The sequence below is a fragment of the Urocampus carinirostris genome, chromosome 3, assembly GCF_059441175.1.
Source record: "Urocampus carinirostris isolate Australia breed hairy pipefish chromosome 3, RoL_Ucar_1.0, whole genome shotgun sequence".
NCBI lineage: Eukaryota > Metazoa > Chordata > Actinopteri > Syngnathiformes > Syngnathidae > Urocampus > Urocampus carinirostris.
In genome coordinates, this window is record NC_142351.1 from 48,367,625 (window position 1) to 48,395,124 (window position 27,500).

At 39.7% G+C, this 27,500-nt stretch overlaps 2 protein-coding genes and 1 long non-coding RNA gene across 9 annotated transcripts in view; all 3 read left to right on the plus strand.

The window, feature by feature from the left end:
• Positions 1 to 187, plus strand: part of LOC148369908 (uncharacterized) — an 808-nt gene extending 621 nt beyond the window's left edge. Inside the window, exon 2 of the long non-coding RNA XR_015849892.1 lies at positions 100 to 187. This is a non-coding gene — a long non-coding RNA (uncharacterized LOC148369908). The remainder of the gene's footprint in view (positions 1 to 99) is intronic.
• A 5,512-nt stretch (positions 188 to 5,699) lies between these two features.
• rprd1b (regulation of nuclear pre-mRNA domain containing 1B) lies at positions 5,700 to 18,522 on the plus strand. Of its 2 annotated transcripts, XM_088332140.1 has the most exons (8): positions 5,700 to 5,856; positions 6,188 to 6,406; positions 9,718 to 9,847; positions 11,521 to 11,654; positions 13,398 to 13,522; positions 13,829 to 13,955; positions 16,234 to 16,409; positions 18,021 to 18,522. In XM_088332140.1, exons 2-8 carry the CDS (start codon positions 6,256 to 6,258, stop codon positions 18,168 to 18,170), a joined length of 993 nt encoding a protein of 330 aa, XP_088188266.1. In that variant the 5' UTR covers positions 5,700 to 5,856; positions 6,188 to 6,255; the 3' UTR covers positions 18,171 to 18,522. The 2 variants fall into 2 exon arrangements, with proteins under 2 accessions (XP_088188266.1, XP_088188265.1); XM_088332139.1 differs by having other exon boundaries at positions 5,700 to 6,406.
• Positions 18,523 to 20,448: 1,926 nt separating this feature from the next.
• Positions 20,449 to 27,500, plus strand: part of cdk11b (cyclin dependent kinase 11B) — a 28,662-nt gene continuing 21,610 nt past the window's right edge. The window contains exons 1-6 of one of the 6 annotated variants that reach the window (XM_088332144.1): positions 20,449 to 20,494; positions 23,657 to 23,783; positions 24,047 to 24,186; positions 25,789 to 25,916; positions 25,993 to 26,131; positions 26,421 to 26,596. In XM_088332144.1, the coding sequence (XP_088188270.1) occupies positions 23,673 to 23,783; positions 24,047 to 24,186; positions 25,789 to 25,916; positions 25,993 to 26,131; positions 26,421 to 26,596 (694 nt within the window). In that variant the 5' untranslated portion in view covers positions 20,449 to 20,494; positions 23,657 to 23,672. Of the gene's footprint in view, positions 20,520 to 20,541; positions 20,591 to 20,648; positions 20,908 to 21,907; positions 22,177 to 23,656; positions 23,784 to 24,046; positions 24,187 to 25,788; positions 25,917 to 25,992; positions 26,132 to 26,420; positions 26,597 to 27,500 lie in introns of those variants that run through there. The other 5 variants (XM_088332141.1, XM_088332142.1, XM_088332143.1 and 2 more) reach the window with 5 other exon arrangements.

The window sequence follows — 27,500 nt, forward strand, 5'->3', positions numbered from 1 at the left end:
AAAAATGTATTGTGATATTCTAAAATGTATTTTCTGTAAAGGGAAAAGAAAGCTCTTTGATATGCTTTGTTGTTAGTCTTACCAGAGAGAACTACAAAGAGATCAAAGAGATCAGACCCAGCAGAAAAAGCTAATGTTGTGACTCATCCATTTGCAGAAACTGTAATAATAAAAACCTCATCATCCAGTCCAGCGTGAATGTGGATCTTTGGTGGGACACGTAGACCGCGGTTACATATATATATATATCATCTCATCTCATTAGCTGCACCGCTTATCCTCATATATATATATTATTATATTATATATATATTTATATTGGTGTTTTTGTGTATAGGTTTGTTTTTGGGGTCATTTTGCAGTCATTTTTCCCTGTCTTGAGACTCTTTGTGATTAAGGGCTATACAAATAAAAATGACTTGACCTGTCTTATTTTTCGATTTTGGGTCATTTTCTGGTTGGTTTTGGGGTAGTTTTTTTGTTGATTTTTGCTCATTTTCACTACTTGCACATACATTTCAGCACTGTTTTATGCTTTTCAATACTGTTTCATACAGTTTAGTTTTACCCACTTCACTAGATTTTGTACTTTTTCCAAACATTTCAGTACTTTTTCAGGTATTTTTTAAAACTTTCCAGTATATTCACATTTTTACATTTTCCTTTTTCTTTTTTGGTGGTACTTTTCGATTCCCGGTCATTTTACTCACGTTTTGGGGGATCGTTTCGGTCGTATTTCGATCGTGTTTCGGTCATTTTTAGGTGGTTTCTTGGTCATTTTTCCGGCAGCAAGAAGTAGGGAAAAAGCCATGTTCAGAACAGTACATGTTTCATTTATGTATAGAAAGTTACAATTTAGAGAACTGTTAAAACAAACAAACTGAATAAAAATAATTGTTTTCCTGGTAAGCAACTATATGTGGTTTCTTCAATTGCTTATATCTCCTGTACTATTATATAATTATTATTATTATTATTTGTTTTCCGTAATCAATTGATTCCATCATTTTTAAACGTCTTTATTTTTTCATCTTATTTTGTGTTTACAAAATAAAGATTTTTGAGAACATAGGAGTGTCTTTACCATATCTTTTCTTGAGAAAAAAAAAACAGATGCAGCCCTGATCAGTTTATTCTGTTTTTACTTTTGAACAAATGCAAAGAAGATTTCATTGCATGCCAGCTCCTTATTTTGACTCTCTGTTGTCCGTTGTTGTGACTATTATGTTATTGTCTCCATAGGCCAATCATGTTGCTTTTCTTGATTTCTACACTCTAATCACTGATGTGATTTTGTAAACTTGAAGATTTATTAAAAAGAGGTGGCTCAGAGGAGGGCTTTAGGAAAAGATGGTATTCTCTTATCTGAGAACTCCTCTCTTGGTCCTCCTTGCACGTTCAAAATCCATTGACGTCTTTTCGCCTTACTTTTAGTGTCTGTTAAAGTCTAAACTTAACAGTCCCCCATGTATATTGAATTTGAGACCCCTGCGTTAATTTTATACAAAGAAAGAATATTCGGTTGAGAGGGTGACCCACTAAAAAAAGGGCATTTTGTACATTGTGATTGCATAATAACAGTCTAATTTTCATTTCAAAACCAGAAATAATGCCACTGGAAGCCTAATGTTTAAAACCCTTCTTCAAATAGTCTCCCTACTGGTGAAGTTCAGCCCTTGTGTGTCCCACTGCACTTTACTGGCCTCCAATAAAAGCAGTGGCACACTTTGCCCGTTGAGCGAACACACAAAGTCGCAAGCACGGCCGCAGACTGTGGGAAAGCCCCTCTCGGACTCTACTCACACGTCTACTCGTCAATGGGGCTGACCTCCCAGCCACAAAAGACCTTTTCATCTCCGCTCACAAATGCTGGCTAATAGCACTGTGTGTGTGTGTGTGTGTGTGTGTGTGTGTGTGTGTGTGTGTGTGTGTGTGTGTGTGTGTGTGTGTGTGTGTGTGTGTGTGTGTGTGTGTGTGTGTGTGTGTGTGCAAGACACACAGACAGTGAAAAAAGACAGGCCTATTGTGCCTATTATTCAAGGAGTTAAATGATCTTTTAAAAAAGTTGCCATTTTCCCTGCAGCGACAGCTTGTTATAACTACTCGAAAATATAAAATGTTTAATTTTATAGACCGTATATTCTGGACAAAAAGGTGCACGTAAAAAAGGACAAATTATAACCTGGAGCGCGTTATATGGGGACGAACTTGGAACTGCGTTACCATATTTCTATAATTATTGATCACTCAATCGCATAACAATAGTGGCAACGGTGATCAAACTGGATAGCAATGGCAAGAGCACCAAATTCTAACAACGGGTCCGCTGGGGACATGGATAATTCTTCACAATTGCATAACACTGGATGCGACAGGAATTGAACCTGAATCGTGGCCTGGAGAGAGCAAGATTCGATCCCCTAGGGCACTAGGGTTGAAGGTGACAGATGAAAATCACATTATTTTTAGCCACAATACCAGATATGTTAGAGAAATAAGAAAATATAAAGTGATTAAAAACCAGTATAAAATTGTTTCACTTTTTCTTAACTGAATTTATGCACCAAAGTGACAAATCTTCTGAATGCGGGCGGCACACGGATGAGTGGTTAGTGCGTCTGCGGCTCAGTTCTGAGGTCATGGGATCAAATACAGCTACCAATCTCAAACTTCAAACATTTCCTTCTCTGCTTTTTGTACAATAAATATATTTTTCCTATCACTGTTTGGTGTACATCTCATTGCAGTTCAAGGAGTGAATAGCAGTGTTTACTTGTGGCCTCATCATAATGGTGCAAATCTTGGAAAGGAAGTGGCCACGCAGGACGGCCAGGAGGCAGGAGTGTATGGCAAAGACATGCACTCCATAGTGAATTGGCCTCAGCTGATGATAAACGTTAATGTCTATCCAATTCAGTAATCTTTTTACAACTCACGGTTCCCAAGACCACCTGGGTCGTCGGGGCACCACTTCCTTTGGTGTGTATTTGCCATGGACAGCCAGGCGGCTTCCTTCCGTCTCCGGGCAATTTTGGGGGGTTTGGGGTTTGCTTCCCCACATGAAAAAGGTAGTACTGGTTTCCATGGTTAATAGTAGCAGGAGAGGGCTCCTGAACTGACTCACATACAGCACCTTCATCTTCTGGCCGCCTTTGTTGTTGGTGTGAAGCGTCCTCCCGCTCTTCAGGGAGGCTTGCAAAAAACCTTCCCTTCTCAAAGTACAAAAACTGTTTTGTGGAAAACTGGAGTGTATGGCAAAGACTTGGATGGCTACAGTGAATTGACCTCTGAAGATGAGGTTAATGTTGAAGAAGCTGAGCCAGGAATTGAGGTAGACCAAGAGGCTAAAAATAGCGCATTTGGCCTCATTGTAGTTGACTGACAGTTATTTGCGCGCGTACCTAAAATAGAAGTAGGCCATACTGAGTAGTGACATGTAAATCAGTCAACAACAACACCCAACGACAAGGTGCTGCTGAGACACATCCTGGTAAAAGTCCAAATCCTGGGATGGCTTCAGTGGGATGAGGATCACAGTAACATACAAAGGAATAGCAAACACAATATATATATATATATATATATATATATATATATATATATATTTCTCATCTCTCATCTCATCTCATCAGCTGCACCGCTTATCCTCAGTAGGGTCGCGGGGATGCTGGAGCCCATCCCAGCAATCATCGGGCAGTGGGCAGGGGACACCCTGAACTGGTTGCCAGCCAATCGCAGGGCACACAGGGACAGACAACTCATTCGCTCATTCACACCTAGGGACAATTTGGACCGGCCAATTCACCTGAAATGCATGTTTTTGGAACGTGGGAGGAAACCGGAGTGCCCGGAGGAAACCCACGCAAGCACGGGGAGAACATACAAACTCCGCACAGGAAGTCTGGAGCTGGATTTGAACCCACGACAGGTTCCCATGACATGAACTGTGTCGCACAAGCGCTAACCACTGCGCCGCCGTGCTATATATTTTTTTTTTTTTTTTGAAACATCAACTGTGAAAAACACAGAAAGTATACCCACCTATTATTTTGAGTGGGGATGTTGCTGGTTTAAGTGTTGAACGCCACTTGCTGGTCGATAACAGAACAGCATCAGAGTACTTGGGTTCATAGAGCAAAGATTATGTTGGTTCCCATTGTCCTGAATAAGTTGACTATCAAATAACACCCTTCCCCCCTTCCACATAAAATCTTCACTATTGTCCGTCACTTTGTGAGTGATGTGCAATCAGTCCATGATTAATGCTGCCTATCTATCATTGTAATATGGTCTCAGAAATTCCAGTTTTGAACCAGACTGAATTTTTTTTTACAGAAATTAGAAAAAGAGATGGGTGCCATATTTGCTGAGGAGGGTGGATGCATTACAGGTCTGGCAGTTAAAGCAGTTGACATTTTGTTCTTTCATCAACTTACAGCCTCTAGAGGACATGCGCCTGCACATGAGAAACCGGAGGCAGAAAGATCATGTCAACCACTCTCCTGGAGTATTGTGGAATGAAGTCAGAATTTCTAAGTTTGAAACTGTTGGAAATACTTTTTTTATTTCAAATATATATATCTAGAGGATTTAATTTTTCATATATTGAATTGAATAGCAACTTGTAATGGTTTTGCAGAAGTGCTAGTAACCATTAACAAGAAAATTTAGTGTGTAAAACACAACTTTTCAGAGGAAAACTAAAATAGCTTAACTGACAGGGAAAAAAACATGCGGATTGGTTTTCCCATTCTTGCCCTTAAAATCACAGATCTATGTCCACTCTAATTTTACATCAGTCTAAACCTATCTAATCTTGTCAATTCAATTCTAAATGTATCTAAAATCATCAATAACCCACTTTTTCGTTTTTTTTTATTGTTAAAAAAGTTTAAAATATCCAATAAAGTGTGTTCCACTTCATGATTGTGTCCCATTTATTGTTGATAATACACAATAAATTACAGTTTTATATCTTTATGTTTGAAGTTTGAAATGTGGCAAAAGGTCACAAAGTTCAAGGGGGGCAAATACTTTCGCAAGCCACTGTATCTCTCTCTCTCTCTCTCATATATATATATCTCATCTCATTAGCTGCACCGCTTATCCTCATTAAGGTCGCGAGGGTGCTGGAGACAGACAACCATTCATACGTTTACTGATACTTAAGGACAATCTTGATACTTAGGGACAATCTGCACCGGCCAATTAACCTGACATGGATGTTGGTGGTATGTAGGAGGAAAGCGGAGTGCCCAGAGTAAACCTATGCATGCACAGGGAAAACATGCAAACTCTGCACATGAAGACTGGTTGCTGGATTTTATCCAGTGACCTCAGAACTGTGCTGCAGACACGCTAAGCACTCCTCTACAGTGCCTACATTTTTGCCGCCCCAAACATATGTTGATTTTTGTTTTTGTTTGTTTTTGGTCTAATGTGGCTCTTTCACCATTTAGGGTCACCAACCCCTGGTTTAGGTGAGGATGATGTAATGAAAAATTAATGCAAATTTCTCGACCTACGAGTATTGAAAGAAAAACACACAATTATATGAACAATCATCTGTTGTGGTTTCTTACATACATATTGTTTTTTTAATATTTATTTTTTTCCACCACAAGGCGCTAAATAATACATACTGTCCTTTTAAGAATGGAAGTTTTGAAACGATGAGACGGTTGAATGACTACTGACGTCATTACTCCGCGACACACATGCTGAGTTGAAAGTGCAAGCTGCCATTTTTTTATTTGAATACTGTAATTACAATTTACCCAGTTTTAGGAACTAAGATACGAGTCCACTCAACTTGGTCTTTGTCGAATTATATTTTCTGATTTTTGTACGAAACAGGTATTATCCTCAGAATTACTAAAGTTCTGGCATTTTTACTTGGGCTATATCGTATGCTAGTTTACGGGATGCAGACGGCTACTTAGCTGTCGCTTAAACGTTAGCTGTGGTTGTAAACAAACACTAAAGCTAACTGCAAACTGCTTTTCGAGAGCTGCGTCTAAAGCTACACGTTGGTTATCACAGCATTACGTATATCAGCGAATTGTAGAACGCTAAACCAACATTTTTTGCCTCAGAAAGTTGCGGAAGAACGCTTCGCGTTTTGAATCATTCACTCGCGTGAAGTGCATCTTAAGTTTTAATGACAGTGCGGGTTTCCCTCAACTAGCTCGTAGGTCTTGTCAAATTCGGCGAGTGTGCTCCTAAGGAGACGTGCATTTGTACCAGCACACGGATATGTCGTCGTTTTCCGAGACAGCCCTGGAGAAAAAGCTCTCTGAGTTGAGCAGCTCCCAGCAGAGCGTCCAGACTTTATCCCTGTGGATCATCCACCATCGCAAACACTCCGGCCTCATCGTCAAAGTGTGGCACAGAGAGTTAAAGAAAGGTGAGCAGTATTTACCAGGGTTCATACGAGTGCTTGAAATCCTTTAAAATGCTATCATTTCAATGTGTTTTTAAAGTTTGAAATGTGCTTATATTTGGGGTGAAGTACTTGTTAATGCTTTAAATTATTGTCATTTTTTTGGCAGTCTGACTCGGCAGACGCATGATATGAAGAAAATTAAATAAGTCTGCTTAAAACTTAAGAGTGACTGGCTTTGCTTTGCCATTGCATCAATTCTTCCCTCTTCCCTCAACGGCAGCTAGCATTAATTTATATGTTGTTAGGAAATGAATATTAAAATGTACCGTTTACCAAATTGTTCGAATTAATTATCTAACTCCATCAACCAAACACAACCTGCATTCTCCTAACAATGCGCGCTCGGTTCTTGATGGGAAAAGATGGACAAGAATAGCTGACATTTTCACACTGGGGCAAATTTAATTTCTTAAACTATTTAACTAAGTGAACTCCATCGAATTAGCCGAATTAGTGTCGCTTGAGTCTCCGTCAGGCCTCCTCTCTCGATCTTCTGCCTTTCTTCTCTCTCTGCCCACGTTTTTTTTCTGCAAGCTGGCGTGTCGGCTCCTCCCATGGGTGTGCCAAGAAAGCCCCCACGTGGGGTCCACCCCCTCGCCTCAATGTCTGGAGAAACTCAAAACAACACCGAGCGTTTATCAAAACAATGCCTGGCGTACTGCGTCAGAGTTCTGTTATCAAGAGAACCAAACAAAACATTCCGCATTCGGATCAGCGTGACTTGTCATTGAACTTCAGCCTACCCAGTGAAAATCTTCATTGCACTCGATAAATGTAACTTGTATTTAATCGTATAAAATCCTTTATAATAAAATGTATAAAATCCTTCAATGTCGTTGTTATGTAAAGCAGTGATTTTCAACCACTGTGCCTGACACACTTGTGTGCTGTGAGAGATCGTCAGGTGTGCCGTGAGAAATGTCATCCAATGTCACTTTTTAAAATTTAAAATTTTACAAAACCTTTATGAATTATCTTCCGCAAATATAATGTTATTGTCAAGTGTCTGTGCTTTAAAAACTGGGGGTATTATAAATTATATTGTAATTAAAATTACTGTTCAGTGTCATTTTTGGTTAGTGGTGTGCCGCAATTTTTTTTCCAATGTAAAAATACATGCCCTGGCTCAAAAAAGGTTGAAAAACACTGACGTAAAGCATCATGCCCCTTGTGCACAAGAGGACATATGAAAAGATCCAGATGCCCGGAAGCTGTCATTTTAATACACAATGGTTAGAAAATGGAAAATACAAACAATGGCTAAAACGTGTAACAAATCCGCACACAGCATATTGCAAAGTATGCAAAAAGAGATCCAACCCTTTACAATGGGATATTCTGCTCTCTCCAGTCATATGAAAGGTAATTCAGGGAGATGACTAGCTTAACTATGATTTTGTTTTTTGTTTTTCTAACCATTTTTACATGCTACTTGAACAGGGCTCTATGAAATGCTAAAATGTGTACAGCATCAGTGAAATGTTTATCCTACGAACATTTGTTATGGGCCATGTAAAAAAAGTTCTTAGCGCTTTTAATGGTACTGGGAACATTTGAAATTGGCCTTGAAAGGCCTAAAAAGTGCCTAAATTTGGCCATGAAAAAGATATACAAACCCTTATTGACTTTGACAGTACTCAGTTTTTGATAATGACAGCAAGAAATTCAAACTTTGAGGTAACGCTGGCCAACAATTATTTTTCTTATAAAAAAAGATTCTTATCATTTGCGATCACGGTGGCTCGGGGGGTAATATATGTTATTTTTTATGCTTGATAATATTGCTGCAATGTTTTATTTTACTATAGTTTAACCATTTTTTCAAGATTTATTTTATCTTGTTTTTCTAATAAAATAACAAAAATAATAACTTAAATGAGCATAAATGATCTGCCAGCAGAATCATTTTTAATAGGTTCTAACTTTTTAATTCTTTTTTGGGTAAAATTTTAAATTTAAATCATCAAAAAGATTTTTACTCTAATATCTCATCTCATCAGCCGTACCGCTTATCCTCATTAAGGTCGCGGGGGGGCTGGAGCCCATCCCAGCCATCTCCGGGCAGTGGGCAGGGGACACCCTGAACTGGTTGCCAGCCAATCGCAGGGCACACAGGGACAGACAACTCATTCGCTCATTCACACCTAGGGACAATTTGGACCGGCCAATTCACCTGAAATGCATGTTTTTGGAATGTGGGAGGAAACCGGGGTGCCCGGAGGAAACCCACGCAAGTACGGGGAGAACATACAAACTCCGCACAGGAAGTCTGGAGCTGGATTTGAACCCACGACAGGTTCCCATGACATGAACTGTGCCGCACAAGCGCTAACCACTGCACTGCCGTGCTGCCCTTACTCTAATATATTTAAAAAAAAATCTTGAATCTTATACAGCTTCATCAAACAAAATGAGTTCAAAAATATACTGTACCACTTTAGGCGCTACCAGGCTATACTTGCTCAAGACACACCACAGGAAATTGTGCCCCTACGATACTAGTGGTTAAGAGATACAACCAACCAACTATGTCATGAGCAGATAATTTGCAAATAAGACAAAAAACAAAAAAAAATAATCTTCTGCCAGCTACTGATATGGAACAAATTAATGCAGCAGTTACACGGCTGATCGCAGGAAAAAGCTACAATATTGAGTAATGGCAATAGAAAACCTTCCTGCAACCCAAATGTAGCCCACTGGTCTTGACTTTGACACATGTGTCGTATATCGCCGTGAGTATGTTTTTTTTAAAGAATCTTTTTTTGTTTAATGCTATATTTTTATTACCCAAATGGAAACATCGATGCCTTTAACTGAATGGTGGACATTGTTAAAAATAAGTAGATATAAATAGCTTGTTGAGTCACCGTTGTTCAAACTTCAGGGCTCCTTCTAAAATGACCTACCTATTTAGACATGTAAAGAAAAAAGTAAAAAATGACATGTGGCCAAATCTCAAAAACTTCACCAATGTGATTTCTGGACTCAGCTGAAAAAAAGCGGACGACAAATATGTTGTTGACCCTTGCAATCCAAAATTGTATTCTCATATTTTGCAAAACCATAAGTAATAAATGAACGTATTTCATCATAGAAAACATTGACTTTTTAGTTTTACTACCCTAATTGACGGTCTAAAATGCGCTGTCTCAAAAGAAACATATTCCATTGATTGCCCTTGATATGATCGTAGTGCGCGGGAAGCTCTTTTAGTGTGCCATGTGAAAATGTTGTCACATTTTAGGAGTAACAAGTTTGTTGTGTCGCAGCTAAGAAAAGTAGGAAGCTGACGTTCCTCTATCTGGCCAATGATGTAATCCAAAACAGCAAGAAAAAAGGACCGGAATTCGCCAAAGACTTTGAGACGGTCCTCATAGATGCCTGCTCTCATGTTGCAAGGTATGTGGCTCTAAATAAGACTTGGTGAATGTAAATATATCTGATAATCTACTTACTGATGTATTTGTTTGTTTGCCTAGGCCTAGAGCTATCAGTAATAGAACAAAGTGTTACTGTTGGTTCTTTTTGTACAAATGGAACCTCCTAGCTGTCAATCTACAACGAAAGCACTTGTACTTTCAGAATTTTGGTTGGATCTGTTGTCTTTGCCTTCCTTAAAGCGATACCCAAATTCTAAAAAATGCAAAATTTGAGAAAATAGTATGTATTTTGTGTGTGTGTGTGTGTGTGTGTGTGTGTGTGTGTGTGTGTGTGTGTGTGTGTGTGTGTGTGTGTGTGTGTGTGTGCGTGCGTGCGTGCGTGCGTGCGTGCGTGCGTGCGTGCGTGCGTGCGTGCGTGCGTGCGTGCGTGCGTGCGTGCGTGCGGTCGGATGTGTGTCTCTGATTGGTATATTCCGATTGTGTTCCGAGATTACATATTTTAAAGACAGTCTGTCTCGTCTTTGATTTCCTGAGCTTTGACGTCATGTGAAAAACACCAGCACCCTAGTAAGCCAGTCTCCATATTGGTTTACATGTTAAAAGGTCGAAAAGGTTTTGACTGTTTTAAGCAAAGTTTTGATAGTACTTGTGGTGAATGCCTAGGCTTTGTGTTGCAGGTGGGTGAAGCAATAGTACAACAAATGACGAACAGCAAAAAAAAGAAACACAGAACTAACAGGGGCTACACCAAAAATATTTTTTTATGTCATAAACTCAAAATATATTCATCAAAAAGTGCAATTCAAAGTTATTACAGTACACAAAATGAACTTTTCTTCTGATTAGCTTCTTTATAGGTAAATACTCTCTACCCATGTCCATAGCTGCAGATAAGTCGAGGTCCTCTGAAATGGTATGAGACTTTTTTAACTTAGCAATACAATGTGCCAACTGGTAAGATTTACATAGTGCATCTAGCTTTAAGCTAAAAGGATTAAGGCACTTTTGTTAGGTCCTCAGGTCTTGATGTCGTCTTCTGAAGGCTTTGTCTTGGAGAGAGTGGTGATTTGTTTCCAAATATTGCTTCAGTTTTGATGGCTTCATGCTTTGTATGTGAGGTTTTTGTCCTCCTTTTTGAGATCCATATCTCACATGTTCTTTGCTGTATGTGCGTTTTGCCACGTGTGAAATAACATCTTCCTTTTTTTCGGTGTTAAATGGTGGGTGTCTACTCACATTAGGTGGGCATTATTGTCATCTCCTGTGAAGGAGTGTAATTGATTCTCTTGTTCTTTTTTTAGCATTAATATGGTAAGGGCCCGTGTCCCACTGAAACGTGTTTGTGACCCACTTCTTGGTAGCGACCCACCTGTTGAAAAATACCGGTCTATAAAAACAGCATACATAAAATACTATTCATTTTAAATCTATTGCTATGATGCATTGATCCATGAAAATCAATACACTCATTTGTCTTAATGGATTCTGAGCTTCATAGCTAGTTTAAGTTCCGCATCCCCATCGTATTGTAATGTGTTTGGGAATTGTTTTTATTTCTATAGCAGTGTGTGCTTTCTCAATCAAACACAGAATTTCAATATTTATCTTTTTCGACAGATTTTCTTGTTCCATGTTTAAGTGCTTATCTCATCTTGTTTTTTTCGACTAAATTCCGCTGATTTCATCTTGCAGTGAAGTCGATGAAAGTTGCAAAAAGCACATGGGGAGACTTTTGAACATTTGGAAGGAGCGCAACCTTTATAGAAGTGACTTCATTCAGCAGCTCACCTTGGCCATCGAAGACTCTAATAGCCCCCCACCTGCAGGTAGTGAAATGATATATATGTGTATATATACCGTATTTTCCGCACTATAAGGCGCACCTAAAAGTCTTAATTTTTTTCAAAAGCTGACCATGCGCCTTATAACACAGTGCGCCTTATATATGGCTCAATATTAAATTCGCAAGGTCTCGCAACTTACTCAACAGCCGCCGACTAGATTCTCCCCCGAGCGCGAAGTCGTCCGCGGTGTATGCTAGGATTTATATACCGGCGTTTCATTGGCTAACCAATGTGTCAATTATCATTTGAATCGATCACTATTGGCTGAAGTTATTCGGAGCCTCGGATTGGCTAGATGCCCAAAACAAGCCCTCCAATCGGCCGAGTTTAACAATGGTGTAGCAAGTCCGCGGTGTATGCTGGGATTTATATACCGGCGTTTCATTGGCTAACCAATGTGTCAATCATCATTTGAATCGATCACTATTGGCTGAAGTTATTCGGAGCCAAAACAAACCCTCCAATCGGCCGGGTTTAACAATGGCGTAGCAAGTCCGCAGTGTATGCTGGGATTTATATACCGGCGTTTCATTGGCTAACCAATGTGTCAATCATCATTTGAATCGATCACTATTGGCTGAAGTTATTCGGAGCCTCGGATTGGCTAGATGCCCAAAACAAACCCTCCAATCGGCCGAGTTTAACAATGGCGTAGCAAGTCCGCGGTGTATGCTGGGATTTATATACCGGCGTTTCATTGGCTAACCAATGTGTCAATCATCATTTGAATCGATCACTACTGGCTGAAGTTATTCGGAGCCTCGGATTGGATAGATGGCCAAACCAAACCCTGCAATTGGCCGAAAAAGATGTGTCAATCATCAATTAAATCGATCGCTATTGGCTGAAATTATTCAGAGCCTCCAATAGGCTAGATGACCAAAACAAATCTTGCAATTGGCCGAGTTTAGCAATGGCGTAGCAAGCTTAGCAAGCTTGCTAAAGTACACCATAGAGAAACATGTTTTATCAGTCTGTATTTGCAAATAATTTACTCTCCTGGATTTACTTCACTAACGGTTGTAAGAAGACCATGATTGCGTATCATTATTGAACGTGAGAACTTAGGTGAGTTATGCGGCTTTGTTTTCCCGATATCTTGTTTTAGAACTATCTTGGTGTTGCTGTGATGAGTTGAGTGAATTAAACTCAATTCCAAGTGTTTATTGTCATATGCACAGTAAAGTTGCGAGTGAAAAAGAAAATAGAAACATAGAAATGTTTGGCATTTCTTGAATCCCAAGACTTGAACCTTCCGAATGATATTTGAAATGACGCATTTAAGTGACATCGTACGGACACCGCATTCGCACGTGTCTACGACACGTATTTGCTTCTTTGCAAGCTTTGGGAATGTTAAGGGGGTCATCAGTTGGACTGAATCATCGGACTGTTTTGTCCACGTTCCCATTGTAGCGCCTTATAATCCGGTGCGCCTTATCTATGGAAGATATAGGACCAAAAACTATTTTTTGGGGGTGCGCCCTATAACCCGGTGCGCCCTATAGTGCGGAAAATACGGTATATATATATATATATATATATATATATATATAATTTTTTATTTTTTATTTTTTTTTTAATTTTTATCTATTTATATGAGAGACACATTTACAAATGAAATGGTGTTACCAGTTTTGTTGTTATGACGAGACATTTCTCTATTTAGGATTATCTATTTAAACCATTAACAAATCACAAATTTTTACTTTTTGATAATGACAGTAGAAGAACGAAAACCGGTAAAACGAGCCTACCAGAAGATCGAGCAAGAGGAAGAAGAAGATGAGGATGATGACTACAGAAGCATCACATCTCCCCGCAACTCAGACGCTTCTGCTAATCAACTGGTGAGCCAGTTAGTCTTCTATCAATCTATTATACATAGTGGTTTGCATTTATTTACCATAGAATGTGGACTATAAGCCGCGCATAATCAGGTGAGCGCTGTAGTCCGAATTTTATGGTAATTCTTTTTTAATCCTAGACATCTATTTGAAGTTCTGACCTAAAGCTAAAGTGCAGCTTCTTGAGTTCATGATTTAAGAAAACCTATTGTACATTATTGCTCCGTCTCCTGTCTTGATACATGCTCATTTGTCACTGTTTAGGATTCTTCCTACGTTTATATTGATATACATAATTGCTCATTTAAGACAGAGGAGCTCGTGAAAGCACTGCAGGACTTGGAGAATGCTGCATCAGGTGATGCGGCTGTTCGACAGAAAATAGCTTCATTGCCCCAGGAAGTCCAGGATGTCTCGCTACTGGAAAAGATAACCGGTAAGTTGAATTTGTTTAAATTGTACATTTCAAACTGAAATATACTATGGTCAACAGTATATTACAGCTCATCAAACCAATTTTACTACCACACAGAGACAACCCAAGGAAATACAACATGCAGTTTTGAAAGGTTGATACCTTTTATTAAGGCACAAAAAAAAATAAAAACCTATCTGACCAAATGTGCAAATAAGGTTGCCCCCTGAACCTAATAGCGAGGTGTTCCACCTTTGGCAGCAATAGCAGAAGTCCAACAGTTACGATAATTGGTAATGAGTTCTTCACAATGCTGTGTAGTAAATTTGACCCACTGTACTTTGAAGAATTGTTTCAAATCTGCCATATTGGAGTTTTTTCTACCGTGAAATGCCTGTTTATGGTCACACCTCACCGTCTCAATTGGGTTTGAATCTGGTCTTTGACTTGGTCACTCTAGAACCTTCTTTTTTTTAAATTTTTGTAAGACATTCAGAAGTGGATTTGTTGGTGTGTTTTGGATCGTTGCCATGCTGCATGATCCAAGAGCCCTTGAGTTTAAGGGGACAAACTGATGGCTGGTATTCCTTCAGGATCTTCTGGTAAACACCATGATTCATTATTCAGTCAACGACAGGAAGTTGTCCTGGTCCCAACGCAGCAAAGCACCCTGGACATTCACACTACTACCAGCATACGTTACTGTTGGCATCATGTTCTTTTTGTCAAATGCTGTTCCATTCTTAGGCTAGATACTCATCAGTCCACAGAATGTTTCTACAAAACTCTTGAGTATAACCAAGGGGCCATTTGGCAAATGTGAGACGGCTTTGTGTTATTTTGTGGCAGCAGTGTTTTTCCCCTGGGTACTCTCCCATGGATGCCAATTTTGGCCAGTGTTTTTTTTTTATGGTGGAGTCAAGGACAGTAAATGGTCTGGGGCTGCTTTGCTACCTCAGGACCAGGACAACTTGCTATGGTTAAGGAATAATGAATACTGAAGTTAACCATAAGATCCTGAATAAGAATGTCAGGCCATCTGTCTGTGCCCTCAAACTCAAGCGATCTTGGATCAATGCAGCGGGAAAATGGATCCGAAACACACCAGAAAGTCCACCTCTGAGTGGCTCAAAAAAAGAACAAAATTAAGGTTCGTATTTAAATCCAATTGAGATGCCATAGTGTGACCTTAAATGGGCAGATATGAAACAATTTTGCAAAAAAGAGTGGGACAGAATTCCTCCACAGCCTTATGAAAGACTCCTTACCAAATATCATAAACGTTTGATTTCTGTTAACGCTGCCAAAGATGGCCCAACTCGATGTCAGGTTCAGGAGGCAAATTACTTTTTAACATTGGGCCAGATAAGATTTTATTTTATTTTCTATTTTATTTTATTTTTTGTGCCTCAGTAAAAGTAATTACATTTCCGAACTGCATTTTGGTTTTCCTTGGGTTATCTCTATGTGACATTACAATCGGTTTGATGATCTGAAACTTTTGTGAGTGATAAATCTGCGGAAAACATGGTAATCAGGAATGGGGCAAATACTTTTTTACGGCACTGTTTGAGCGACCACTAATTTTTTTTCCCAGTTTTCTACACTATAGGACACGCCTGATTTTAGCTCACAACCCCTCAAAATACCCTTTTACAATACTATTGTTATATTGCGCAAAAGACTATAACGCGCAAGGAATTAAAACCCTAGGGGAAGGGCTAAGGTTGCACAAAAATATATGAAAGTACTGTATTTGTGTATTTATCACTGATGATCACAATTGTATAACATTGGATGCAATAGGAATCAAACCCGAAAGCGCACGGGATCTTACTCACCCGATCACTAGGGATACAGAATACACATGTAAAGGTATAAGGTCTTATCTCATCATCACAGTATTTTAGGTCACTGTACCAAAGTGTTGATATTATTTTTGGGCCGAGCTACGAGAATATTCTCAGACATTAAACCAGTCCATCGTACATAAGAGCATGAGGACCACTGAAATACAGTATTGTATTGTCAACTCACAAAGTCTTTGCGGAGCGCACGAGATCTTACATTACCATGCAGTTTGATCCCCGTGGCCACCATTGTTGTGGAATTGTGGTCAGTAATAAAACTCATTTTCAATTTCGTCCGCATATAAGGCGCACTGGCATAGGGCGCCCGTTCAAATTTTGGGACAATTTGGGGTTTTGGGTGTGCCTTGTAATCTGGCAAATTCGGTAATGTAATCAAATGTAAGGGAAGAGCAAATGAGATACGATTTGATCCCTACATCCCCTTTCAGATAAAGAGGCAGCAGACAATTTGTCCAAAACGGTGGACGAAGCCTGTCTTCTGCTGGCTGAGTACAACGGGCGCCTAGCTGCAGAACTGGAGGACCGAAGGCAGCTGGCACGCATGCTCACTGACTACATTGGCAGCCAGAAGGAGGCGCTGTTGGAGAGGGAGAAGAAGTTGGAGGCAAGGCTTATTGCAAATGTGTATTACGCTTTAAAGAGCCAAAACACTGAGGGTGAACTCACACTACGGCAATCTATTTCGTACCAAACTGAAAACTGTCTTTCCCACTGTCCCCTTCTCATTAATCTACCAAACTGTGCCTGGGCCCAGTTCCCTACAAATTATGCATCAGCACTATGAAGAGCGATCTCAATAACACTGTAGAAAACACTTTGGTTTCTTTTTAGCTTCTGGTCACTCGCTATAAACATTGCACTATGTACTTATGTGACCCTATGGTTAGGTTTTGCTCAGACTATTCCTTTGGTTATGCAATTCCATTAACGCCCTCTCATCCACCTCTCCCAGGCATCCAGTGAGCCGTCCCTTGCTCAAGCACAGATCCATTGCAATCATTCTACCCCTACAATCCAAATGTTATCACCAAATATACCTGGGCACTAATGCAGGGATGGGCAAACTACGGCTTACGAGCCAGGCCCTCCAATCTGGCCCGCAAAACAGAAATGGTAAAACTATCCCAATGATATCTACAGTATATAATTATATTATCTACTAGCAATGAAAATGTATTTTTGTTTTGGTGCCAGTTTTGTCCCCATTGTTGCTTTGTGTGTCTACTACAAGATTATTTTATTTTCAAAACTACAGGTTTTGAGTTTTTCCTTGCCCGCATGTTGGTTTAAGATCAAGGGATGGTGTCATTGTAATCCTGTGCATTCCTTTGAGACATTTTTGTGATTAAGGGCTATACAAATAAATGTGACTTGACTACAGAAATATTACAAAAATAATATAAAATGACTAAAAAACTAAATATAAAATCGAGTGCTTAAAGAAACGGGGCCTAACATATTATATTACCAAATGTATTATTTTCCTTTTACTCTAAACATTTCAAAACCAATTTGATAAAAAGTAGCTATTTTAAATCCAATATAAAACGAAATATAACGTGCAAATGTCTTCATAATTGCAAATCAAATGAAAAAAAATAGAAATGCCTCCAGGCCAAGGCCCATCGCCAAATGTTTTAACTCATTGCGGCTCGCCACCCCAAATGGTTGCCCAACCCTGCCCTAGTGTGAGTGTGCCCTTAGGCTAGTTTGCCTTATGATAATATCACAGCAAGCCACTAACCGAAAATGTAGTTAAAAGAACACTGTTTCATGACACAGTACTAATATTTTTGTCATTCTCGGATCCTTAAACTCCCTGGGTTGTTGGAGCACCACTTCCTGTCGTGTGTCTTGGGCTAGCACAGTCGGTGGCACCCATCGTTCTTCAGGCCGTTTATTCAATTTTTTTGCATTCGTTTTCTTCCCTACTTAAGGTTTCCATGGTTAATGGTAGCGGGATAAGCCTCCCAACCTGACTCGGATACAGCATCTTCATCATCTAGTCGCCTTAGTTTTCGGTGTAAAAATCCTTCCTCTCTCCAGGGATCAGTCAGACTTTACATAAATTACATTGCTCAAAATTTAAATAGGAACTGAAATGTGGACCTATTTACTTTCACTTAATGTGGACTTGTAGATAAGTTTTCAAATCTGATGTAATGCAAGAAAGGATCTTTTGTGGGCATACAGTATTTTCTCTTTACCTGTGCAGGAATACAAACAGAAGCTGGCCAGAGTGACCCAAGTGAGGAAAGAGTTGAAATCACACATCCAGAGTCTGCCTGACCTCTCCCTCCTGCCCAACGTGACTGGTGGTCTGGCCCCGCTCCCTTCAGCTGGTGATCTTTTCTCCACCGATTGAGTAATAAAGCTTAGGCCAGTCCCCACCTAGTGTCCTCCCACACCCCTCAGCATAAACATTACAGACTATGCTGTTTGCTGGGTGCCAATGAGGTCAGATGGTACCAGCAGGACAAGAGAAAGGTGAAATCTGTTGTGGGTCAGGACAATAACCTATGGTTTAGTGAAATCACCGCACTCTGCAGAGAGAACAGCGTGACTTTCAGCCTGGATTTTCCCTGCTTAGATTTCTCGCCACCAGCTTGGAGTTACTGTAGTTTTTTCCTGTTTGATTTTATTGTTCTTTTTAATTTGTAACGGATTAACAATTATGTGAATGAAGATGCAAGGGTTAGTAAACTGGTGTTACAGTTGTTTGAGTGGTGAGTTTTGTTTGCTACCTGCATTTCAAATGCTAATTTGGCCTTTTCTGAGCTTGTGACTATCTTACAGTGAGAACTTACTTTTGTAGTTTGGTTATTCGAGTTAAGGTGACTTGTTCACTACCATTGTGGCAGATAAATTCAGATTCTCTTGATAAGCATTTTAGAATGTTTTAAATGTCATTAGTGAGCTAGCTAATTTGACCAACAAAAACCTTCTCATGAAATTGTTCTCAAGCTTTGCCCAGAGTCATTTCTATTGCAACTGACAGGAATAATATAAAAAACGATGGAATAATTGACTAGAATTTTCTCATCACATAATTGAAAATAGAGTAGGAATGTCACCAATCCAACATGTGCATTCAGATTTCTGAAAGGGTCGCATTGCATTAGGTTCCTATTAGGCTTCTATTAAGGTCAGCAAGATTGAAAGTGACTTATTTTGGTCTATGTTGTGTTGTTAATTCATACTTTAACTGCATTTTTTATATCCAAATATCTGGACTCTGTGCAGCTTACACTGTTATACCAAAGGGTGTGTGTTTTGTTTTAGTTTTGTATTTGTTTGGTGCAGTCAACAGCGGGCCTCCCAATCGCTATCTTGACCTGTAGTGAACTAAAAAATAAATCTGAAAAGCATACAAACGTCCATGGAGTCACTGAAGGCCAAAATGGAGTTATTTAACACCAAGTATGTGTCATTTTAGTTAAGTTACTTCTCTTGCCCTCACGCTGTGCAGTCTGCATTTCTTTCTGCATAACCATATTGTACAAGCAGGAGTCTACAAGTTAGGCTAGTTTTATTTCTGTAATGAAAATGATTCAATGGATGCCAATAAAATGGAACCATTTCAACAAAGGCCTTTATTTAACTATGTAAAGGAATACCGCTGATGGATCTGTCTTTACTGCACACTATTGGACAGATTCATGTTTGCGATTTGATAATATGGTCAAGAATGTTTATTGACATTACCCCGATTTAAGCTGACTTGCATTTCCTCCTCGTCAGTTTAAGATGTCATTTACACTTTCTTTTGGTGTTATACAAAATTTTGCATGCACTATCATATCTTTCTGTTTTGATTTCCCACAATGTTTCTGCTCTGAGCCTTGACTTGGAAAACACTGGTCTATTGGTGATCTGAAGAGCATAGTAGAAATAGGCATGTTTGAGAGCGTTCTCCATTCGGGCTCTGGTGCTCTTGAATGATCTGACCTCTGAGATTTGATCCAGTGGAAGTGTAGGCTTAAATACACTTAGATTCAATAGTTTACGTATTATGTTGACCCCAGGATGACGTCAGACATTTTGGTATTACCTCTATTTTATGTTGATGGTGTATTTTTTTTGATGCCCTTTCAACATCTAAAGCAGCCTGGTCCTCATAGAAGGGGAATTACCTCATGTTCGGCCCCTTTTTCTTTGCCCTCATGTCTGTTTTCGATCAGGGGATGATGTAATGGTAGTTTGTAGTCTGTACAGCCTTTTGAGATACTTGTAATTAAGGGCTATACAAATAAACTTGAAAACTTTTTGCAATTAATTTTTAAAAATGTATATTTGAGAGAAGGTGCCATAAAGGAGATAACAGACATGGAAAATGTATAGTTTACTAGGCCAGTATACAGGAAATGACTAATTGTGTGTAGTGTTTGAAACCTACGAAATTCGAAAACCAAACAATTTTCATTTTTGTATTGTTGACGCAGATTTATTTTTGACAAAAATTAAAGTCATTCATACCAAATTTGCACAAATTTTGTTATTACAAATACTTTCTTCATAATATGTCATGGATGTGCAGTGGCTAAAGTTATTATATTTTGCACATCCTCATTTAAATGTACAGTACCGTTTATGTTAAAAAAAAACATTACTCTCCGAACCGCTAAGTGGCGCCAACCCCAACTACTTTGCTCCTTTACAAAACGAAGAAGATGTGTTTCCGGACTTCCGGTGAGTACTGCGGACCATATTCCAGGTTTGTTATGCTCACATTGCCATTTAACGAACGAAACTTTTGCTGTTTCCCAGTGTTTACATTGCAGCAATGTAAAGATGAATTTGTTTGTATAAAGGTGTTCTCTATTCGATTAGCATTTATTTGTTATTCTTTTAGAAGCTGACCATATGTATTTGAAGCAAATTTCCCCTGTGCTAACAATTAGCTAGTTGGCGTTAGCTTAACGTATTTAAATGAGTTTTCTGCAGCTTACGTACTAAACCTCCGAAATGTTGTTCGGTTTAGAATGCCTACCATCTCCTTTTAATAGCATTTTCTAAAATCACACGTTGGACAGGATTATACGTCTGTTCTAATCACGTTACAGATACTTTTTTAACTGTGAACGATAACTCGTATTGCGGAGGTAAGTACCAATCATTGTAGATTTTATCTCTGGAAATCAAACGTGATTATAATTGCAGCCACTTATTTTTTGCGTGTAGCTTCTTTCCGAGACTTTAATGCGGCTTGTCATCATGACATCCCTGTTGAATGATAAACCAGAAGTCCTAATGCATTTAGCGAGTGTAGCAAAGCCAGAAGCATTACAACCAGAACATGCATAACATGGGCATGTCAGGTGCATATTGTGTACATTTACGTTTTTTGTATTTTTAATCAAAGAGTGAGCATTGAGAAATAAACCAATTGGTAGCTCAAATTTCATGTGGATGTTCAAAATGGCATTTTGATCTCTTAAATGTTATTGCGTTTAGGGGCCAACCACATACTACACACAAAGCGTGTTATCTACATTATCAGGACGTGAAGACACCCATTATAATTTATAATCTTTGAATTATCATGAACCTGGTGTATTTCCCAAGATTTTATTTTTCATTTAAGTGCCCTCGAGTCAATTGTATGCAAAGTAATACATTTTTTTGAGTTGCGCCACTGTCTAAATATTGTAATGATAACAACTTTGCCTGCAAACCACTGAATGCAGCCTGCATGATGCTGGTATTGCACACTGTGGCGCGTCATGCGCATAACAAATATTTCGCATTACACATAAATTGATCCCATATGTTGTTGCGAAATCGAGTGTTGTACACTGGAATCGCGTTAGTGCCCCTTGGCACAGCCAAGTGCATGTGGCCCTCTTCACCTTGCGCTACTCCAAAGATAAACAACGGATTGATTAGTGTGATAGAAACATTGGAATGATTCCTGTGGGAAAGGTAAACAATTCAAAACAATTGTTCGACTCTCAACTATCGTTGGTCACTTGTTTGAATCAGAGTGCCGACCACTACCTACCAACACTGACTTTGTAGGACAGAAAGGAAATACTCACCTGATGAAGCACTGCATTTGGTCATGGGGGTTAAATCTTAACCCCAAGATTTTTTTTTTTTTCTGACACCTCGGACTATTCCCATGAAGATTTTGAACCTGATTGCTTGGCAGAAGGGGGACAAACGTGAGAGGTTTCTGACATTGAACTTGGTGACGATGTGGAGGAAGAAAATACATTGAGGAGGATCTAGATGGCAAAAATTTGCAAAATCATGTGGAAAAAGATGTGAATCGACAAAAAATTCATGAATCCAAAAATGAAATGAGTGCTCTTCATCATACCAAGTCCCTGGCCACTTTATGTTTCCGACACTGCCTGACCCCGGGCCAAGTATGTACGTCAACACACTCAGATGAATTTTTGCAGAGGAAATGATGGTCCTCATAGTAGCAATGTCTAATTTACAAGGAGAGAGAACAATAATGTGCTTGACCACGATAACCGCACTGCAACTCTGCGTACTTCAATTTAGCTGGAATGTACAAGCCAAAAGACAAGTCTACTAAGAGCCTTTGGGGCAATAAACTTAATCGTCCGATTTTGACTGCAATGGTGTCTGTTTACAAGTTTACGGGTTAAATAACTTAAAACCTACATATGTAAATATAGGTCTGATGCCACAGAAAATTTTGAGTGATTAGAAGTAGAAAAAATATTTATCGATGACTGAGTTATCGCACTTCAAGTCACATCCAAGTAATGTAGACTGACATGCATTGTGAGAGGTTTCTGTGTAAACTGCTTTTGTAAAAAAATGGCATGCATTAAAAAAATCAACACTTTTTGACTTATACAAAGCTGTAATTAGGCCATATGAAATATTTACAGAGAAATGTTATGTATATGTATATCCAGTTCAGTCAGGTTTCTTTATAGTCACCTTTAGTACTTGCATTGTCCTAAGGGATGGGGGGGGGAATAAATAACTGAAAAACTATGTGTATGGATAGGTCTGATGCCACTGAACATTTTGATGGTTTGGAATTCGAACACTATTCATAAAGGGCTGAGTTATCACCCGTTTAATTTAATGTCCAAATAATGGTCAATGTCATACAGCGAGTCACCAAGGAAATGTATGCCACAAGGGTTAAAAAAATCATTGTATTCCTGGTGGTCATGGACAACACAGCCTTAAACTGACTGTCAAATCATTATCAGCAGGAATGGCTTATTTATGCATCAAGTATTAAAAACATTTTTCGGTGAAACGTGTTTGGTTACCTAAGGTTGGTTGACGATGAAAGGGAGTTTTGACCTGTGGCTAAGTTTCTCCCCCTTAACTGACTTGTGACAAATATTCAACATTCTGTCGAGTGCTCTGGTGAGCTTCAAAGTACATTTCCCTGGAAGCAATTGATGCTTTTTCGTCCCAGAAAGATCACTTATCATCTCAGAGTGACCAAAAGGGCTTGAACTATGCATTGAAGGGTTATATTAATGATTTAATTAAGACAATTTAAGTCTAAGCTTCATATTTTCCTAGCACAAGCCTTATTAACATCTGTAGGCCTCCACGAGTGCCTCTCCGTTGATTTGGTGCTGCAGTATTTACATTGAATCATTCAGCATAACATTGCCAACATTTGTTATTTTATTTTTTTTACAGGTATGTAAAAGAAGCTAGGATCAAAAGTTAACATTACTGACTGTGGACAACCTTAATGAGCAACACTAGTGCAATTTCTTTTAAATATATATATATATATATATATATATATATGAACTATAGTTATTAATTTGATCAAAACTGTAATAATGACAATTTTTTTTTGCTGCTTGTCTGCGTTTTCGTTTTGCTTTGGCACAGGTGGTGGAGCGTGCTGATGGGGGACGAAAAAGATACCTGGAAAGTTAAAACCCTTGAAGAAATACTGCAGGAGAAAAAACGTAGAAAGGAATTAGAAGACAAAACTGTTACAAACCACCACAACAATGTAAGTGGATCCAAATCTTGTATCTACAAGTAGTAATAATTTAGTTATAATCTTGTCATAGTTTAAATTGTTGCATTTGGAGACTATATTGTCTTATCTACTGTTTGTTCTTCGCAAACTGTAATAAAAACAGTTTGGTAAATTCAGTTGGGTAATTGATGGTCAAATATTTACTGCAAAATTATTTTGGATTTATATAACACCTTCTTTGCTTAATTTAAAAGGTTGTTTTTTTTTAAATCTCTGTGATGTCTTTAATACAGAATTCCCAAAGCAGTGTTGCGGAGGCGGATGCTCAGGAAGCCAAACGGGAGACCCCGGAGGAAGGAGAACTACGGGATCAAAGAATGGAAATAACAATTCGCAATTCCCCCTATTCGCGTCAAGATTCCACAGAAGATAGGTGCTTGTCCCAAAATCAACAACACACTTAAATGTTCCAGCATGAATTGATGCGACTGTTTATTGTTCATCCATCCATTATCGTCCGCTCATCCCGGGTTGGGTGGCGGGGTTAAACGCCTCAGCAGGGAAGCCCAAACCTCCCTATCCCTGGCCACTTCGTTCAACAGGATCTCGAGGCGTTCCCAGGTGAGCCTAGAGATGTAGTCTCCAGCGTGTCCTGGGTAGTCCCTGGGGCGTCCTGCCAATGGGACATTCCCGAAACACGTCCCAAGGGAGGCGCCCAGGAGGCATCTTTATCCAGTGCCCGAGCCACTTCAGCTGGCTCCTCTCAATGTTGAGGAGCAGCGGCTCTACACTGAGTCTCTCCCCCGGATGTTTGAGCTTTTTACCCTATCTCTAAGAGAGAACCCAGCAGCCTGGCAAAGGAAACTCATTTCACCTCCTTGTATCCAGGATCTTGTTCTTTCGGTTAACCATTAGTTGTGAGGGTAGATGAACTAGTAAATCGAGAGCCTTTGCTTTTCAGCTCATCTCGTTCCCTACGACGGACCAATCCAGGGTCACATGGCAACAGACGCTTCACCGATCTGTCTGCCAATCTCCCGTTCCCTTCAACCCTCGCTCGTGAACAAGACCCCGAGATACTTGAACTCCTCCACTTCGGGCAGAGTCTCATCCCCTCCTTCAACCGAGCACTCCACCTTATACAGCTGAGAACAATGGTTGCAGACTTGGAGGTGTTGATCTTCATCCTGGCTGCTTCACACTCTGTTGCGAACCACTTCAGTGAGAGTGAAGATCACGGCTTGAGGAAGCCAACAGCACAACATCATCTCCTCAAAGCAGAGATGCAATGCTTAGCCTCCCATAACGGACCCCTTCACTACCACGGCTGCACCTACAAACTCCATAAAAGTTATTTACACAATTGGTGAGTAAGGGCAGCCTTGGCGGATTCCAATTCCCGCGGGAAACGAATCAGGCTTACTGCCAGCAATGAGGACCAAACTCAGGCACTGGTCACACAGGGACTGCACAGCCAGATACTTCTGAAGCACTTTCCCGCAGGATTTCCCGAAGAACATGGTCAAATGCCTTCTCCAAATCTACCTGCACAGCATGGAGACCTTCCCATGCACCCTCAATGACACCATCAGAGTGTGTAAGCTGGTCCACTGTTCTACGGCCCAAATGAAAACCACACTGCTCGTCCTGAATCTGCGATTTAACTTCCTGATGGACCCTCCTCTCCAGTACCCCTGAAGAGTTTGCCCGGGAGCCGGAACGGGCGAGGGAAATAATGTACCAATGTTCTTTTTCATTGTAAGTGGTCTGTGATATGGCCCCTCATGTAGGACCTTTTTGTCATGGGAGACCCTACCAGGGTCTTGATGCCCCCATTCAATTTTAAGCCCCTTGTCTACTAATCATATACATTTTGATAATGAATTTAAAGCGTGGTATCAAGACAATGCTGGTTAAAATGCAAAACATAAACAATCGTCACATCTCAGAAAGGCTAGCTAAAATGTTCTTTATATGTCGAAAAAAGTATTTTCTGATATTTGTCTCTCAATTCTATTTCATCTTTTCATCACAGAGGTGGGGAAGATGATTCTCTACAGATTAAGCCTCCACAGCAAATTCCAAGAAAAGATAAATCTCATCACAGGAAGGAGGAGAAGAGAAAAGACAAACGCCGCCGCCGCAGCCACTCTGCTGATGGTGGTGAGTGTCTTACTTCTTTGTTTTTAGCAATAAACACGCATCATCATCATCCACTGAAGGAGTGTTACTTTTGCAGCAGGGAAACATGCACGGGTCAAAGACAAAGAGAGGGAGAGAGATCGCAGGAAGCGTCAGTGGGAAGAAGACAAAGCCAGGCAAGATTGGGAGAGGCAAAAGCGAAGAGAGCAGGCCAGAGCTCATTCACGCAGAGAGAGGTGAAAAGACAGTGTGCAAAATGCTTACTTAGGACCTGGTTAAGATAACAAGTCTCTGTGTAAAAGATTTTGATGCAAATATAAAAAATCTGGCTTTCAACAGTGTTAAAAGAGTTGTTTTGGGCTCTTACATCACGATTTAGATAAGCTCGAAGAAATAATTACACTCAATAGTGTGTACATTTTTTAGCATCTTTGCAATCCTAAAGTATTAGTGCGTTATTTAGTTGTAAAGTTTCTTAAAAGAAAATCTTCATTGACAAAATTGGGCTTCTGGTTGTCCGGACAGACCTCGACTGGAATCTCCTGGCTTTTTTTTGGACCACAGGGACCGTTTGGAACAGCAGGAGCGTCAGCGAGAGCGTGACAGGAAACTGCGCGAGCAACAGAAAGAGCAGCGAGAGCTCAAAGAAAGGGAGAGAAGGGCCGATGAGCGACGAAAAGAACGAGAGAGTCGACGAGATGGTCAGTAGTTATCTGGTCGCCCCGTACTCTGGATCCTCAATTAACTTGAGATTTATAGTGGGGATGTTTTTTGTTTGCTCTATCACAATTACATGGGGCAAGTTGTTTTATTTTTTAATTTTTAATTTTTTTTATATCTGCGGGTACAAAATCATGATCCTATTTATTACAGGTGCACACCCCAAATTTCTCTAATATTTACTTTTGGAAAGAAGAATACCAAAATAATACTTAAGCTTTACCTTAAACCAACTACTGCACTTATAAGGCGCACCCAAAAAACGCAAATTGGCCTGAAATTTGATCTAGCGCCTTATACTCTGATGCTCCTTATATATAGATAAAATTGGAAATTCACACCAGTAAATTACCATGTTTGTGCAGTTATTGATCAGTCAAAAAATATCGCTGACCGCGATTGCATGACATTGGGGGCAACACGGATCGAACCTGGATTGTGACGATGAGAGCGCCAAATCTAGCCATCAGGCCACTAGGGACATCGATCGTGCATGAAAAGGCTCATGATCTCTTTGTGATGCTATTTAAATCACGGTACACTGATGATAGAGAATGGAGACAGTGATTAAAACTCAGAATAAAGGCATGAAATTACCTGTAGAAGTAATTAACCGTTTAGGAGAGGTTGTGTGTTTGAATCACGATCAGTGGTCTGCGTGAGCGGGAGTACTGTATTTATTTGTGTATTTTATATCCATCCATCCATTTTCTGCGCTGCTTTCCTCAGTAGCCTATCCCAGCCAACTTTGGGCAGTGGGCAGGGAAAACCACGAACTGGTTATTTTTATTCACAGTACCAGTGATTAATGTTGGACAATGAAGAAAAGAGAAAGTTGATAGAAAGATATAAATAAATACAAAAAAGTACTACAAGCGAAACAAC